The 15,757-nt window shown below is 36.1% G+C and overlaps 1 protein-coding gene across 1 annotated transcript in view; it reads left to right on the top strand.

Annotated features, from left to right (window-relative positions):
* Positions 1 to 15,757, top strand: part of EYS (eyes shut homolog) — a gene marked incomplete at both ends in the record, with an annotated part of 830,586 nt that overhangs the window by 588,975 nt on the left and 225,854 nt on the right. The window contains one exon of the mRNA XM_081998016.1: positions 804 to 1,033. Coding sequence (XP_081854142.1) covers positions 804 to 1,033 — 230 coding nt within the window. The remainder of the gene's footprint in view (positions 1 to 803; positions 1,034 to 15,757) is intronic.

Below are 15,757 nucleotides of genomic sequence, written 5' to 3'. Positions count from 1 at the left end.
GAGCCCTGCTTCCCAGGAGATGGCTGAACACCTGCCTGCCCATGGGGAGTGGTGAATGGATTCCTTGTTTTGCTCTGCTTGTATGCACGACTCTTGCTTTCCCTGTTAAACTGTCTTTATCTCAACCCATGAGTTTTCTCACTTTTACTCTTCTGATTCTCTCCCCTGTCCCACTTTGGGGGAGTGAGCGAGAAGCTGCGTGGGGCTTAGTTGCTGGCTGGGGCTAAACCACAACAGTTCTGTAGTTAATGTAAGAGCTCAAAAATTGAGAAGAGAGAATGTCATTCTAAACAAGAAAATTTATGGGGAAGAATGAAAACAGAAACATGTCCCTTTCTCTTCCCCACCCCCCAGTTATTTCTATGAATTAAAAGATACTGTATTGCTGTCCCACAGCATTTTCCTCCTGCATGTGTGTGCTACTTGTATGGAAGTCACGTCTTCTGGAACAGCCTTACGAGGTTTGATAACTTCAAGCAATAAAATATTTAATAATACAAGCCTGTATTTATTTATCACTCCATTGTTGACATCCACTGAAAAGGAATTATGAAAGCACATACAAACTGTGCTACATGCATGGAGGTTATATCTTGCTCCCTCACAGGGAAAAATACCTGGGTTTTTGCTAGATTTCAGGATGGGGACTTGATTTGCAAATTACTAATGTACTCACATTTTCTTAAATTTAATCTGAATTTCTAAACAAAAAACCCTGATGTTTTTAAATTAAGCTGAAGTGTAGTGGCAAAAATTTAGTCTCGTGATTTTTTTGTTCTGATATGTTGTCTCTCTCCTTTCAGGATTCCTGTGCCCACATCTTTGTCAACAGCTTTCCCTATGATTTCTTCTGATGCGCCTGAGTTGCCTAAGCCTGTTCTGCCCTCTCCGATTTCCCCCGAATTGCTGTCTGTATGCCAGGAAGGACTGTGCCATAACGGAGGCACTTGTCATCCTCTCACTCTGCCTACCGGGGCCACCTCGTTTCGGTGCGACTGCCCACTACACTTCACTGGTCGCTTCTGTGAAAAAGGTAGTGGTGGTTTATTCTTTCCCTATATAATTGTGAAATGCAAGTCTTATGCTTCTTTGGAGCAGGAAAAGGGGAAGATGTAATGATCATCACGTTTCTCTGCTTTTCTTCCCAGAAAAACTCAGGAGTAGGTTCACTGAGGTATTTAGAATAATGCTTATTTGCAGCATAAGATAGGTGATATCAGTCAGGCACACTAGTAAGTGTTGCAGGCTTGAGTTAATGAAAAAAATATATTGTATTATTTGTGCAAATTGTTGTGTGCAGTGTTAATGCATGTTATGCAACATAGTATTTCGGGGGCAGAAGAAAGTTAATTTATGAAAATAAGGAATAGATTTTCCCAAAAGATTATATGTTTTCCATTTCTACCGCTTGTTCTTTTTTCACCATTGTGCCTGGTCCTTTTTTGCAAAAGGCTTTTTTCACTCTGTAGCCCATTTGTACTTCTATTGTACTGCTGTTACTCATAAAGCACAAATTAGCCCAATGAACATAATTCAATTAGAATTTGAATAAAAATTAATTCTTTGAGTTATTAATTCAAATTAATTAACTTAATTTAATTTTAATATTTAATAATAATTATTATTTAATTATTATTAATTTTTGTTTCTTTGTAAAATTTATCAAAGCTATAAGACAAACTGATCAATAACTGGTAGGGTTTCTGTTTGTAATTATTTTGCATTACTGCTTTTCAGAAAGTTCTTTTTTATGACAGATTTTATAGCTGCCTTCAAAAACAGTTTTAGCTTTTAAGGTACAGCAGGCTATAAATGGCAGTTGATAATTCTCATAGTATTAAAGGGCTTTACTGGTGTACAGGAAAAGAAGAAAAAAATTGTTTAGATTATGGTTATATAAATGTCCTCCTAATGAACTTCCCATAGTATGAAATACGGGCAACTAAAGTTAAAAATGCCCTTGCCAGACTGACAGTGTACCTGAGCTAATATCACCTTGTATTACTGTGTGAAAGTAGGTCATTGCACTCACTATGTGTGAAAGCAATCAATGACTGATTTAAAAAAAAAACAACTAATTGTAGTGTGTTACTTAGATGTCAAAGAATATTTTACCTTTCAGCCTTTCCCAAGTTTATAATAAATTAAGTCATATATTTTCAAATTGTCAGTAGTATAAATTGGATTCTGTGAATATCTCCTATGCATTTGATATCTGGGCATACCATTTGCACTTGCTTTCAATACATGGCAGCTGTGCAGACTGCACCGTAAATTCTTGGAACCAAAAAAAACAGGTTTCCTTCAAAGATAACAGATTTAGTTACCATCCAGTGTGTGTTTCAATTAAGTATTTCCAGTATTTCAATAAATTGTCTTATATACTTACATACTTTTTATGTGCCAGACTTCCCTTTCATGTTCCAAAGAATGCAGTTGGCATCTTTTGTATCAGCATCATCTGCAATATTTTGGATGGGAGCAGGTTTTGGCTTTTCCAAGGGTTATGCCAGGAATAAGTGACATTAAATTTAAGCAGGAGTTTGATAGACATCCTGTGGTAACAGGGTATATCAGTGTGTATGCAAAACCACTCTCTTGGCACCTTGTCTGGACTCCACTTGTGCCTTCTACCAGTCTCTGATTGCTGCTGCCTTCTGACCTAGTCTTACCTTCCAGTTGGTCTGTCAGTCTCCAGGAGTCTTCTATGGTTTGGTGTTTTTAATGAAAAATGACATAATCTATGTTTCAATCATATTATCTGGGCTGAGTACTTACCTTCCTGTGCCACAGACTCTGGTAGAAGTACCTTTCAGTCCATTGACTAAAACAACTGGTTTTGAGTTGCTCATTCAAAAATACATCATCCTAAGCTGTTTTCTCTTTTGAAGCTTAACCAGTACAGGCCTGCTGAGTTCATTCAATGGGATGAGTTGACTGTCTTCCAACTACATTTCAAAGGGAATTTCACATATTTATCTTACCCATGTAAATGAAGTGATCCCCTTCTCTCTCTGTCTGTGACTTTGTTTCAAAAATCATGTGTGAAAATATGACTAAACTATGACTACCTGAAGAGGAAATTAAAAACAGGAGACTGCTACAATAAGTCGCAGTTGTAACCAAACCTCTGGTGATTAGGACTGAAGAATTCTACGTTAGACACCCTGGTAACTATTCCATTCAATAAAATCAACAGGCAACCTTTAAAAAAAAACCTGAAACAAGTGGCTTCTTTTGAGAATATAACCTCAGCTGTATAATCATATCACCCTTTTAAGGGTTGAATGTCTAGTTTCCATGAAATAATTTTTCTTTTTTTCAAAAATTGGAAGAGACACCATTTGCTTTGCTGAGGCTTGCAGTCGTGCTTGATGATGAGATTTTAACAGTGATCCATTTTTCTGCGTAGGATGTCTTTTAATAGTTCTGGCACTGGAAGAAGACCATTTCTCTTCTTTTTTCCCTTTGTGTGGAGAAGATGAATTAAAGAGTTCCTCTTTTCACAGAGCTCTGCTTTTACCCTCTACAACCCCACCATCAATACAGGGAACAGCTCCCTGCTTCGTGCTTAGCGCTCCCGGGCCAGACAGGGCTGCAGTAGGTGACAGGCTCATCGGCAGCTCACTGGGGCAGCTACAACCAGGGCATGCACTGTCACATTGCATGTTTATATAGATCCGGATCAGATTTGATGTATCTTGTATTTAGCAGCTGCAAAGTAGCTGAAGCATAATGTGATTTTATTTAATCTTAAAGTTTCAACGAGATGATTGATAATTTAGTGTAGTGAGATCAGAAATTGCCCAACTGAGCTATCATTATAAACCTTTGATATGCAGGGACCAGTTCTTCAAAGAGTCTGGAGAGAACTCATAGTTACAGGAGATAAGGGCATCTGTAATTATGTTATGATTGTTTGCTATAGACCTTGCAAAGAAGACAGTAAATTATCATGTATGCAATCCAGAAATTTTGTTCCAGTCAAGGAAATTGTCTCTTGACTCCTTAAAGATAGCTTTGATCTTTTTTTAATTATAATGTAACCTGTACCTGTACATTTCAGTAATATGTACTTATTAATCATCTTAGTGACCTATCTTGTACCTACCCTTAACTAAATTTCAGCAAGAAAATATATCATACACTCAACTTGCGCAGTCACAGTCAACATGGCATACCACAAGGTCTTATATACAAACTCTGTGTAGGCATCCTGGCTTCGTTGGAACATGTGCATTCACTTATTTCATATCTAGGTTAAGATATACAACTTCGTTTCTTAGTAACAACTGCATATTTCTGACAGCATATAAAACTATCTTCTAGAGTGAAAGCAAGTGAATGTCATTATCTCAGTTACGTGTTTTAACTTGATAGCCTGTTATTATATGCAATATTGCATTTTCAAGTTTGATTGCTCCTTGACTAATAAACTCCAGCAGCTTGTTCTGCCCTTACAAGAAATATGGCCAAGTCCTAAGTGTCATTATGGATACATAAGGCCAAGCCAATTTATTTAAATACATAGTGTATTGCTTCTAAATAATCAGATACCTCTGAAATCTGAAATGTCCTTAAATGACTATTTTGAAAAGTGGAAATCTATCTCCACTTTTCTAAGGGAACAGGACATTTTGGATATGAATGGGTGTATTTGCTGAAGTCAAATTGAAGATATCAACACAGGATATATGCCAAAATAAACAAAGTGAGGATTTAATCTAAAGCATATATGGGCAACCGTGTGAGGCCGCAGTTCCCTTTAACACTGCTTTCAGTATTTCCCTTTTTTTTTAACTAGAAATTACCAAAGTAATCTGGAAATGAGAAGTTGCTACAATCTTTGTTTTAAAAACTCTAACTTTAAATGGAGCATGGAAAATTTGCCGCCAGTGTAAATTTAATCTTTATTACTGAGCAGTGAGTGCTAGGTCATGCAATAGAAAGGGAGGATTGTGTAGGTAGAAAATACAGTGAATGGTAGGTAGATGGTGTACTCTTAGCTACCTTTTTTTCTTTTTCCCTTCTGGGTAAATAAGCTTTTTGACTTTAATGTGAAATGTATCATTCTTTCCTCCAAGAAACAACTCTTTCTTAGCTAAGCTGTTATATACGCTTCATTGTGAAATCCCTACACGTGAATGGAAAAACGTAGTGCTTCTGCTTTAGCATGAAGGCAGATGGTTGTCTATTACTGTAAAGTTCATAGTGATAGGTTTGGAATATCACTGTCTTGCATGTGCAAGGAAAGTATGTCCCTGACTGTTAATTGTAAGATTAACATTTTTAAAGTCTCCACAATTTTTAGTATTCTGTAAAAGTTTTATAAATTGTTCAATAAAAAGAATATTTAAATGTCATGTGTTAAAAACAGGAAATCTGTTTATTTTGATATATTGCCTGTGTATATTCTGTACATTACTTAAAGGTCAACTCCTTTGACAAAGCTGCAAAACCAGGAGTAAAATGGGAGGCTGTTACTGGCATTTATCTTGCAACAGACCCACCTGCAGATTTTGCTACATTTGTTCCCTGAGATACACTTGTTGAATTCCTGATTTGCTGAGCAATACTTGATAGTATCACCCTGAACGTTAGAGTTTCTTTTACTAGCAGCTTTTCTAGACATTGTTCCTAACTTAACATTACTAACTTGTATCATTGAATATTATGATTTTTTTTTTGTCTTTAAGGCTGAGAGAGTTGAGGTTGTTCAGCCTGGAGAAGAGAAGGCTCCGGAGAGACCTTATTGCAGCCTTCCAGTATTTAAAGGGTGCTTCTAAGAAAGATGGGGAGAGACTTTTTAGCAGGGCCTATTGCAATAGGACAAGGGGTAATGGTTTTAAACTAAAAGAGGGTAAATTTAGAGTAGACATAAGGAAGAAATTTTTCACAATGAGGGTGGTGAAGCACTGGCACAGGTTGCCCAGAGAGATGGTAGGTGCCCCATTCCTGGAAACTTTCAAGGACAGGTTGGACGGGGCTCTGAGCAACCTGATCTAGTTGAAGATGTCCCTGATCATTGCAAGAGGATTGGACTGGATGACCTTTTAAAGGTCCCTTCCAACCCAACCAATTCTACGATTCTATGTATTTTGAAAATAAATGTAATCTGTCCAATTTCTGTGATTGCAGCCATATTTAGAAGCATACAATCTCATGTCTCCAGTAGGTAATAGATTTATTTATCTCCTTAATAATGTTTGTACTGTGTATGTATGATTTAAAACAAGTCTGTGACAATCTCCATCAAGACGAAGAATGAGGAAGCAGGAATCACATACAGAGGTGTGGGTGAGGAAGGGCAAGCTTGCATTCATCTCCACATTCAAGTCTCAGTTTGAGGTACCCAGGAAGAAAAACAGGATACTGTTACCCCATATCCTCTGTTTTTACAGAATTCAAGTGTTCTTTCACCTGTTTTGTCCTCCCTTAAAATGATTCATAACCTTGTAGGACTCTGTGAGCAGAAAAAAATAATGTGTTTAGATATATGTATAAACTTCAGTAATTAATTCAATGTCATAAACCACAGACAGTGTCTAAACTCATGAGATACCTATTGATTTCCCGCAAAATGTATTTATTTGTCTATGTAGCCAGAAGTGAAATAACTTTGTATATTGGCTTTGAGACACTAGTTGCCATTATAGCAATTTTAAAGCAGTGTGTAGGCGTCCTGGTTTCAGCTATCCATTCAAATAGCTAGACGTTCCATAGCTTCAAAGCTAGCCATTCCCATACAGCTTATTTGGTACAATAAAATTCAACAGAAGTACTATTTCGGTGTGCAACACAAAAAGGAATTAGCTAGATTAACTTAAACATTCTCTCTGCACTTTCACTCACAGATATAATCTTGCACTTTGACATGAGACTGGGCACACCTTGTGAAGTGTAATTTGTTAACACTTCATAGTACCCTGCGTCTGTGAGTAATGACATTAGCTGCACAGTCACCTGGACTTAGCATATGGTCCCTACCTTTTTTCCTTCTTAGTTCACAAAATTATGGAGAAGTTTTTGAAGATGTCTGAAATATCTCCAATCCGACACCATTCTATTTTATCAGTTACTACCTATCAGTTTTTTATTTTGTTGTGGGTTAATTTGCTGAAATGTTTCTGAAATTGAAGTAAAACAGGATTTTGAGAGAACAGCAGCTAGGTTCACAAGGAAGTGGTGAAGTAATTTTCAGCTAATCCTTTTTCCGCCCTCCTGAACAGTTTTGTAGAACTTTACCACGTCAAAAGCAAGTGTCAGTATAACTGAGCTTTAATACAACTCAGTATTACATTTTCACATAATTCAGGAATTATGTCCCAGATCCAGTGGAGCATGTAAGCTTTACATGTATTTAACTGTAGGAGTGTAAGAAGTCTGTGTGATTCATGTCCTTTATGTTAAGGATGCAGATATTCTGCTACATCAGATCCTGAATTAGGATCTATCCAATCTGTTCCTAGTTTGGTCATTTATGTAGTTTATCAGTTAAAAACAACCGCCGTCTCAGACCCTTTCTAGGGTTTGTAAAATTATAAAGGAATGTAACAGTTTTTTATAATTATTAAGAATAGATTAAAAACATGATTAATGACAGCCTAAGGTACCTAAGATAAGCCCTAGTTATACCCAGAGGGAAAACAAGAGAGCGCAAGCTTGTTGAGTTAGGGAAAGAGCTCTTCGAAGCATCAAATCTAACAACTGGTATTCCAGTCTCTGTAAAGCTATTTAGCATTGCACTACCACTGCCCCCCAAACCACAGTCTGCAGAACAGCTATAGGGTCTATTGCTATAGGGTATAGTATAGAGCTATAGGGTTCTCCTACTGAACAGAGATTTGAGATATATATTTCAGAAGTCTGTTCTGGGAAAGAATGTTATGGAGCCTGTTGGGCATTAGTTGCTTTGAACAATTACTGTGAAAACAGTTAATAGCAATAGAAACATTTTAAGTAGTTTGTCAGTTTGCTAGTACATTCTCCTTTTTGTATTCACATCCATTCACATCCAGTCATGAATCATTTAAAATAATTAAGTATTGGTTTTAATTATTGTTTAATTAGTGTTTATTTGTTAAATTGTTGTTTAATTGTTAAATTAACCAATTTAATAATTGTTTAATTGTTGTTATTTTTCTTCATTTGGATGGTCTTAAAAATGAGATCACAGTAACATTTTGTTATAAAGGCTTTCATGGATAACCACTTTTTAGGAACTTATGCCTTTATTTCTGGGAAAAATGATTGATAAAAGCAGTAGGAACCTCTTTGTCTCCTCATGTAGCTCAGACCTGTGAAATTTTGGCATTTCTAACACTATACATCTGAATCACTGTTCCTTTAATGTGGATAAAAGTTTTCCTGTATAGTAATTTTTAGAACAATTGAAACAATTTGATAACAAACACTATTTTGGACAAGAACAGATAACAGAAAATGAAATAACAGTGAGTTTAGAATTTGTAGGGAACAAGATTTCTTCCCTTCATTTTCCGCTTGAATATGTTGGTATAAAAATTGATTGTTTCTAAAGCTTGTAGCCTATTCAAATTCTAATCTCTAGCTCCTTCGAGTAATTTTTCATTCAAAGATAACCCTTGTTGCATAGGTGACAAATACCTGCTTTTTTTCTTCCTTCTCCATTTATGGCATTTTCTGGAAACACTTTCAGTAACACCTGAATTGCTGCCATTTGTTCTGTTGGTGCTAATTTGCTGATAATCAAGTCATCTGCGGAAATGTTATGTGCCTCCCCAGGCAGTATGGCAATGCGTATTTTCTGAGCTTGACTCATTTGCGTTCTTCCACAGGAAATACCATGTAATAAAGCAGGTGAGGTATTAAATAATGTCTCTGAGCTTTACTACATAGACTGTAAGAAAGAGGCATAGAAGACTGGGTTTGATTTTATAGCACAGAGTAAACAGTAGTTAGGCCTTTTACCACTGAAATCATCTGTGTTACTGAGTTAGGGTAACTGTGTATTTTGGTTTCAAGAATGCTGTGATTAAAAACAGAAGGGTTGTTTCATTCCTGGATACAAAGGTGTGCAACGGCTGGTCTGCTCCCAGACCACTCTCAGGAGCTTCAGCTAGCCAAGAGTGTGAAGTGAACATCAGGATTCTTTAGGGAGCTCACTAAGACATCCTTCTCAGGGACATGCCAACTGGCAGACCCTTTTGTGTCACCTCCCAAAGCGAGTGGTCATTTTGGGGGGACACTGGCTACTTACATGCTGTGGTTACGGATGAAATGGCTTTGCTGGAGAAATTGGTCATGTGGACATTCACTGTCTGGGGAGTTTCCTGACCTAAGAAAAAACTCTTGACTTAAGCATGAAACCCCACATTATTTCTAATTAAGAGTGCCTGACGTGCCTTTTCATGCATCTTCGTAGAACACTGGTGCTTATGTTCACAGAGAATTTCAAACTATTGTTGTTTAAAGGGGAGGAAAATTTATGATATAAATGTTAGGAAGTCACTGCTTTGAGGCTCCTCAATACAGCAAGCCTCCCTTTGAGGCAAAGTTGGCTTCCCTAATATAAAAAGCCATTTTCTCTTCCCACCATTGAAGTTTCTTTATATTTTTGTAATAACACTTTGTGGTGATAAAATATGCAGGTAATTATATATCAAAATTATTTTAGCTATTTTAACTATGCAGGAAATTCAGAATTCAAAAGGTGAATTTCCTACTAGCATGGTATACTTATATACTTATATACTATATATATATACACACTTATATTCTATATGTGTATAGATAAGTTCTGTGCAGAATGTGTGGGAGGTTCGAAAGCTTGGGAGCATGAGTCCCCTCTGTTTCAGTGGAATTAGTGAAAATACTGAATGCACCATCAAACAGAGCAAATTGCCCAAATAGAAATCCAATTTCAGATCCCAAACTATCAGATGCCTACTTTCTATTAGATTCACACTTAATACAGGAAATCACATATATTAAAACAATTTGCTACGTGAATTGTACTGCCCTGTATCAAGAATCTTCCTTAATGAATCCTTTAGCCTATGAAAGACAAAATAAAACCACTGTATTATAAATAAATAATAAAATCCTCTTGCATATTGTATACAATAGAAAATATGCAAATATGGGAAATAAAGTCAAGCATCCTATTAGCCTCTACCAATCATAATGGAAAACTATAGATTCATCTGACTTCCAAAAATGTTTTCCAACACATGGCTTTATTCTTAATACTGTCTTAGGGAAATAAACATTTTTATTCATATGAGCAATCTGTTTCAGCAACAGGTGAACTTCAGCAAAATAAAGAGCATAAATCAATAAAAAATGTATATGAGTAAAATATGTACTATGTTGCAAAGTACAGCATTTAAAGTTTCTTTTGGAGTTCAACAGAAAAAGCCTAGTCCTTGTTTTGGACACCTGTCTCTTCACAGACATTTTCTCATATAACAGGGACTATGCTACCGGGGTGGGGTTTTTTGCAGTACAGTTGCAAAAGGGAAAAGGTTTATCACTGCAGGTTTGTCTGAGGTTTAAATTACGGAGCTGTTATTTTAATAGCAAAAAAAACCCCATAAGATGGGAGTATTCCTACTAAATACTTCAATAAATGTTAAGAGCATAGTAGAATCAATAAGTAACCCTCTTGGTTTCTGAAGATTCTTATATAGGAGTTTTATAGGAATTCCTATTATGTTAATTCTGCTCTTGATGTAAAAGTATTTTAAATCACTCACAAAAATATTAATGCATAGAAAAGGTACAGAAAATCAAGGATTTCCATGCATTAAAAAAAATGGAGTAAGAAGGCACATTTCATTCATTGCTCTTTGAAATCCAGATGACTGCATAAATCTTCTCCTTTAAAAGATTAATTCAGACAGAGTGAAGACAGGAAATGATAAGGTGAAATTTAGTTCTAGATGATCAGAATCAGTCTCCCACTTTTTGACATTTCTGGAGACCAACCTGGGTGCCGTTGAGAATAAAGGGAAGAATGTTAGCTCAGATTTAAAGCCTGAACATTTCCATTAATAATCCAGATGCTGATGCTTGAGGGTCTGAAATTTATCCAGAGATGCTGGGGATGCAAAAAATTTAAAAGGAACAGAACAATAAATTTTGCCAAAACAGAACATTGTGATCCAAAATACTGACTCAAAATGTTTGATGCAAGGGTCACCCTTGCTTTTTTTGTTTTATTTGTAAAACAACAAAGAGTTAGTTTCACAGGGACTTAGGGACATTAACAAAGTGATTAAGCCTTTGGCACCTGTTAGATATGCACTAAAAAGTTGATTTTCCTTAAGGAAAGGAGCAGGGTACAGGATGAAGAAACTACTACTGTGTCACTTAAGTGCAGGCAGGACAGATTTCTGAGGTTTTCCAATAGGGCAGCTCAGCACTGAAAATATTCTTGAACTGCTAGTCTAGAAAAACAAAATAAAAAATAAATGAGGAGTTATAAAGAAAAGTATTCACCAGCATTATACTTAACCCAGCTGAAGGTATCTTACAAAAATAAAGAAATAAAATCTCAGACACAGAGAATGCTAATAAAAACTCAGAACTGTTGGAGGAAAGAAATAAATATTTTGTACTTCACATTTGCCACAAACACTTTCAGCTTGTGGTGTTATCATCTGATCTTGGTGCAGAGGTAGTCTGCTACTTTGTTGTTGTTAAAATGAGATTTCAGCAGGGACCTTACCAACCCCTGCATTTGTCTGCATTTACATCAAACGTTTTCTGCATTTCCAGAACACAGATGTTCTTCATTCTTTCTTCTGACTCCAGTAGTGGTACACTGAAATCCTGCAGAGTTGTTACAGTTTCAGAAGCCATAGATTAGTTGTATACTTTTGTATTGCTGTATCTTATTTTTCACATAAACAATTTGCCAAAAGTATGTAGGACTCTATGAGTAGTGGTAATGCTTACTTGTAATAATCAACAAGGCTTAGTCATTGTGTATGACATTAGGATTTTTGTAAGTTTTGGCAATGTCTTCATTTACCTATGCCATGATTTTTGCTCATAACATGGCTGTTTTCATTCTCCACTTTAAAAGGTGCTCTCCTTAAAAAAACAAGTGTCTTCCTCCTCAACATTTGATTGATGAGTGTTGTGAGGTCCTTATTTACTTCCTTTTTTAATCCTGGGATATCTGACCATTCAGATCAGCTGCTTTCAAAAGCTAATATAACATCATAAAGAGCATGAGGCTCAACTGAATTAGCAGTCATCGTGACCTTCAAAGTAAATAGAAAGTGGTGAAGAGGAAATGGAAAATTACATTAAAATTTGGAGTTGAAATTTTGTTAACATATTGGTCACCTAAAAAGACGATATTAGGAAATTATTGGAGAATTTGAATAAAAAGCTGAATAACTTCAGCCAGAGGTTATTTCAGAAGGTATATCCAAATATTTGTGTTACAACTTGACATTAGTCATTACTGTGCTTTACTCATCCTATCTTTGACCAAAAAAACTATGGTCTGTACTTTGTGTTTTTCTGCCAGTTCCCTAAGCTCGCTCTCAAAATCTGCAGTAGCTTGCTGCTTATTTTCTTTGCTTTTGTGACCATTGGACCATCACGTATATGATACAGCAGAGAACAGAATCCACCACACAACTTAGCTTGGTGCTCTGCACCTGTCACATCAGATCTACAATAAGAATAAAGGAAAGGGAGAAAGGATTTAGGGAGGAAGAATAATGCATGTATTCTGAGGTGGCCTGAATCACTCTAGTGAGACCACAGAAATGGTTTTCCTTAGGTATACACAGAGGATTATAAAGCTGAATTAAAGGTAGCAAAGAAAAAACCCTCACTAAGGTGGAGCATAGAGAGAGATTAGTTTCCAGAGAGTTTGACTTGAAAGAGATATGTTTTGGAGAAAGATGATGTCATGTAGCTTTGCAGAATTAGTTTCCTGGAGCCAACTATTCAATTGTTTCATGGTAACAGTAGAAAAGGCACTTCCACAGACAATGTTCAGTGTAAGGGAAAAAATAACAAAGCCAAATATACTGAAAGAAAATAGACTGTCACACATCAAAGAATGTGACTGTTTCTCAGTCAACACAGAGTGTTTTTGAGGAAAGAAAGAACAATCAGATAAGGAAGTAAAAAGAGCATCCCCACTTCCACCCCCAAGTAAACCTACAATAATTTAGTAGAGCAAAAACCTGTTCCTGGGAGTAGCTTAGGGAGAGGCAGCTCCGTTCATGCTCTGCAAGAAACTGATTTTCTAGTTACTGATGTATGTTTTTCTATTGTAGTCTGACAATTTCAGTGCTTGATAAAGAAACTGTTACTATTAAATAGCATAGAAGACCAGAAGTAAAGCTCTCCTGTATTCTTGAATTAGACTCAGATTCTCTGTATGACCTTAGACTTCTATTCCTTCACTGCAAGTCTTGCTGCACATCCTTCTGTAGTCTTTGTGGGATCATAACCATGTGAGTCTTCTTCCCAAAGTGATAATTCACCCTTCCATTCTTTATCTAGATGTTTTTTAAGATTTCCAGGGCTGCATCAGGGAGGCCTTTGTGTACATCCTTTTCTAATTATGGGATGCCTGATAATTCAGATCAGCTTTGAAAACTAATACAGTGCCATAAAGAGCATGAGGTTCAATGAATTAACAGCTACTGTAATCTGTTAGTTGTCACACATTAAATCCTGAAATATGTCTGACAGCAATACTGTCCCATAAAGGTAAGTTCCAAAAACATTTTGTCTGCCAAGGATCAACAGATCACTCAGAGAAGTTGTGTTCTGATAACTTGCTACAGCACAGTCAGCACAGAAAAACTCATCCTCATGAGAATGCTTGAGAGTAGAAACCTTAGACTGTAGATGCAGATATTTCTCATCAACAGTTTTAAATACACTGTCCAGTAGTTTAAGACCCACCAGAGATACTCCATGTGTTTTGAAGGATCCTATTCATTTTACATTTTCACAGAACACAAACCTTTAATTTTGTTTCTAGGAAACAGGCATGTGTACATTATCAGTGATTTTTTTTGATCTTTCCTCAAGGGAAAGCTTAACTTTACTTGGATTTCAAAGCTCAGTACGTCATTGTGTAAAAAAAGTCTTGAGGATTCATTTGCACTGAACAATTTTAAAATACGTATTTTTATATATCGTACTATTGATGTACATAAGTACCCATAATTCATTTTTGGTAACAAATCGTATTTGCTTTTAGTAAAAAATATGCCTGTCAGCCTAGTAATTACATAAAGGCAATCTCCCTCCGTTTTAATGGAATCAGTTGCACACATAATTAAAAAACTCTATCTTGGTGCACCTTTCCTTGGTGATTGGCTGATCGGAGAGAAAACATCTTATAAATTGGATACTCAGCATATATTCAACATGTTGAAAAATTTATAGTCGCTTTGATATTTGATATCTTTTGTTTATCTGGTTCAGTACAGATTTGAGAATCTTACAAAAGGAAGAAAATTCAGACCATATAATAGAAATGTTTCTTGCCTTGCTAGAATATATGGTTGTTTCATGATATAATAACTTTCAAGACGTCATATTCCAGATTATGCTCCCATTATTGACCTTTTGAATTATATCTTGACCAGATGCTGTGTGATTACTCCACTCTGTGCATGTCCACATGATCAGTGACAGATGGTCATGTTCTAACTTCAGCTGAGAAATCACTGGTTTTCGAAGCAGTGTGTGAAGAAATCATAAATAATGGGATTTTATTAACATGGGAATTCACACATTTGGAAAATCACTACCATCTGTGTGCATTAGTGCAGCATCATGCCTTTTAGACCAGATCTGATTCATGCTCTGCCAATTTTATATAGCAATTGAATTAGTATGAATTAGTATGAATTATTCTGCACAAGATCATGCAGCCAGGCTTCTGTATATCTGTCCAATTGCTGTCCCTGAAATACCAGAAAGACATTATTGCCAACATTTTCATATATGGCTATATGTCAGAGGATTCTGATGATGATAGAAAATACATAAGTAGGGCAATTTTATTATATATGCCATATTCTCCATCTACAAGAAGAGGGTTGGTCTGGAAGCTGACCACCCTACACCACATTATATTTGCCATGACTCACCCATCAGGTCTGCAGAACACCATAATAGAAAACCTTAGCAGACATATTCTCCTCATACTATATATGGGAAATGAAGGGGGATATCAAAATATCTTTTAAAGAGTTGGACTTAGCTTTAGGTGTGTACATATTTAGATTTTGATTAGTTCCTACAATACAGATGTCAAGCAGGATTCAAACAGTTGGTTTCTAGAGTTCAAATCCTTTCAGCTCCCTTTCTCAATATCCTACTCTTCCACCTGATCTCTAGTCACAAAACAAAGAAGTTCTGTAAATAAACAAACAAACTTTTACAGACTTCACAAACACATTAACTTGTTTTCATCAGAAAGCCATAGGGCCTGCAGTATAAGGGATACATTTCATGTTACTTCTGGAGATACCTCAGGAAGTTTCTTATACCAGCGAGAACTTGGTACCTTTCATTCTAGAGACTTTATTAAAACTGAAATAGAGCTATTTTGAATTAAATTTGGTCAAACATTATTTGGCTGCTATCAACTTCACTTTTGGTGTCAAACAACTTTCTCCCACTCTCCTTTAAAGCAAAATTATTGGAGATTTTGATTAAAACAGGTATGTGTTTAAACCAATTAAAGATGCAGGCACATCTAGGACATATATTTAACATTTTT

The sequence above is a fragment of the Phaethon aethereus genome (genome assembly GCF_964289735.1).
Source record: "Phaethon aethereus genome assembly, chromosome: 3".
Classification (NCBI taxonomy): domain Eukaryota; kingdom Metazoa; phylum Chordata; class Aves; order Phaethontiformes; family Phaethontidae; genus Phaethon; species Phaethon aethereus.
Note: the sequence above shows the minus strand (reverse complement) of the source record. Positions and strands in the feature narration are given on the sequence as shown.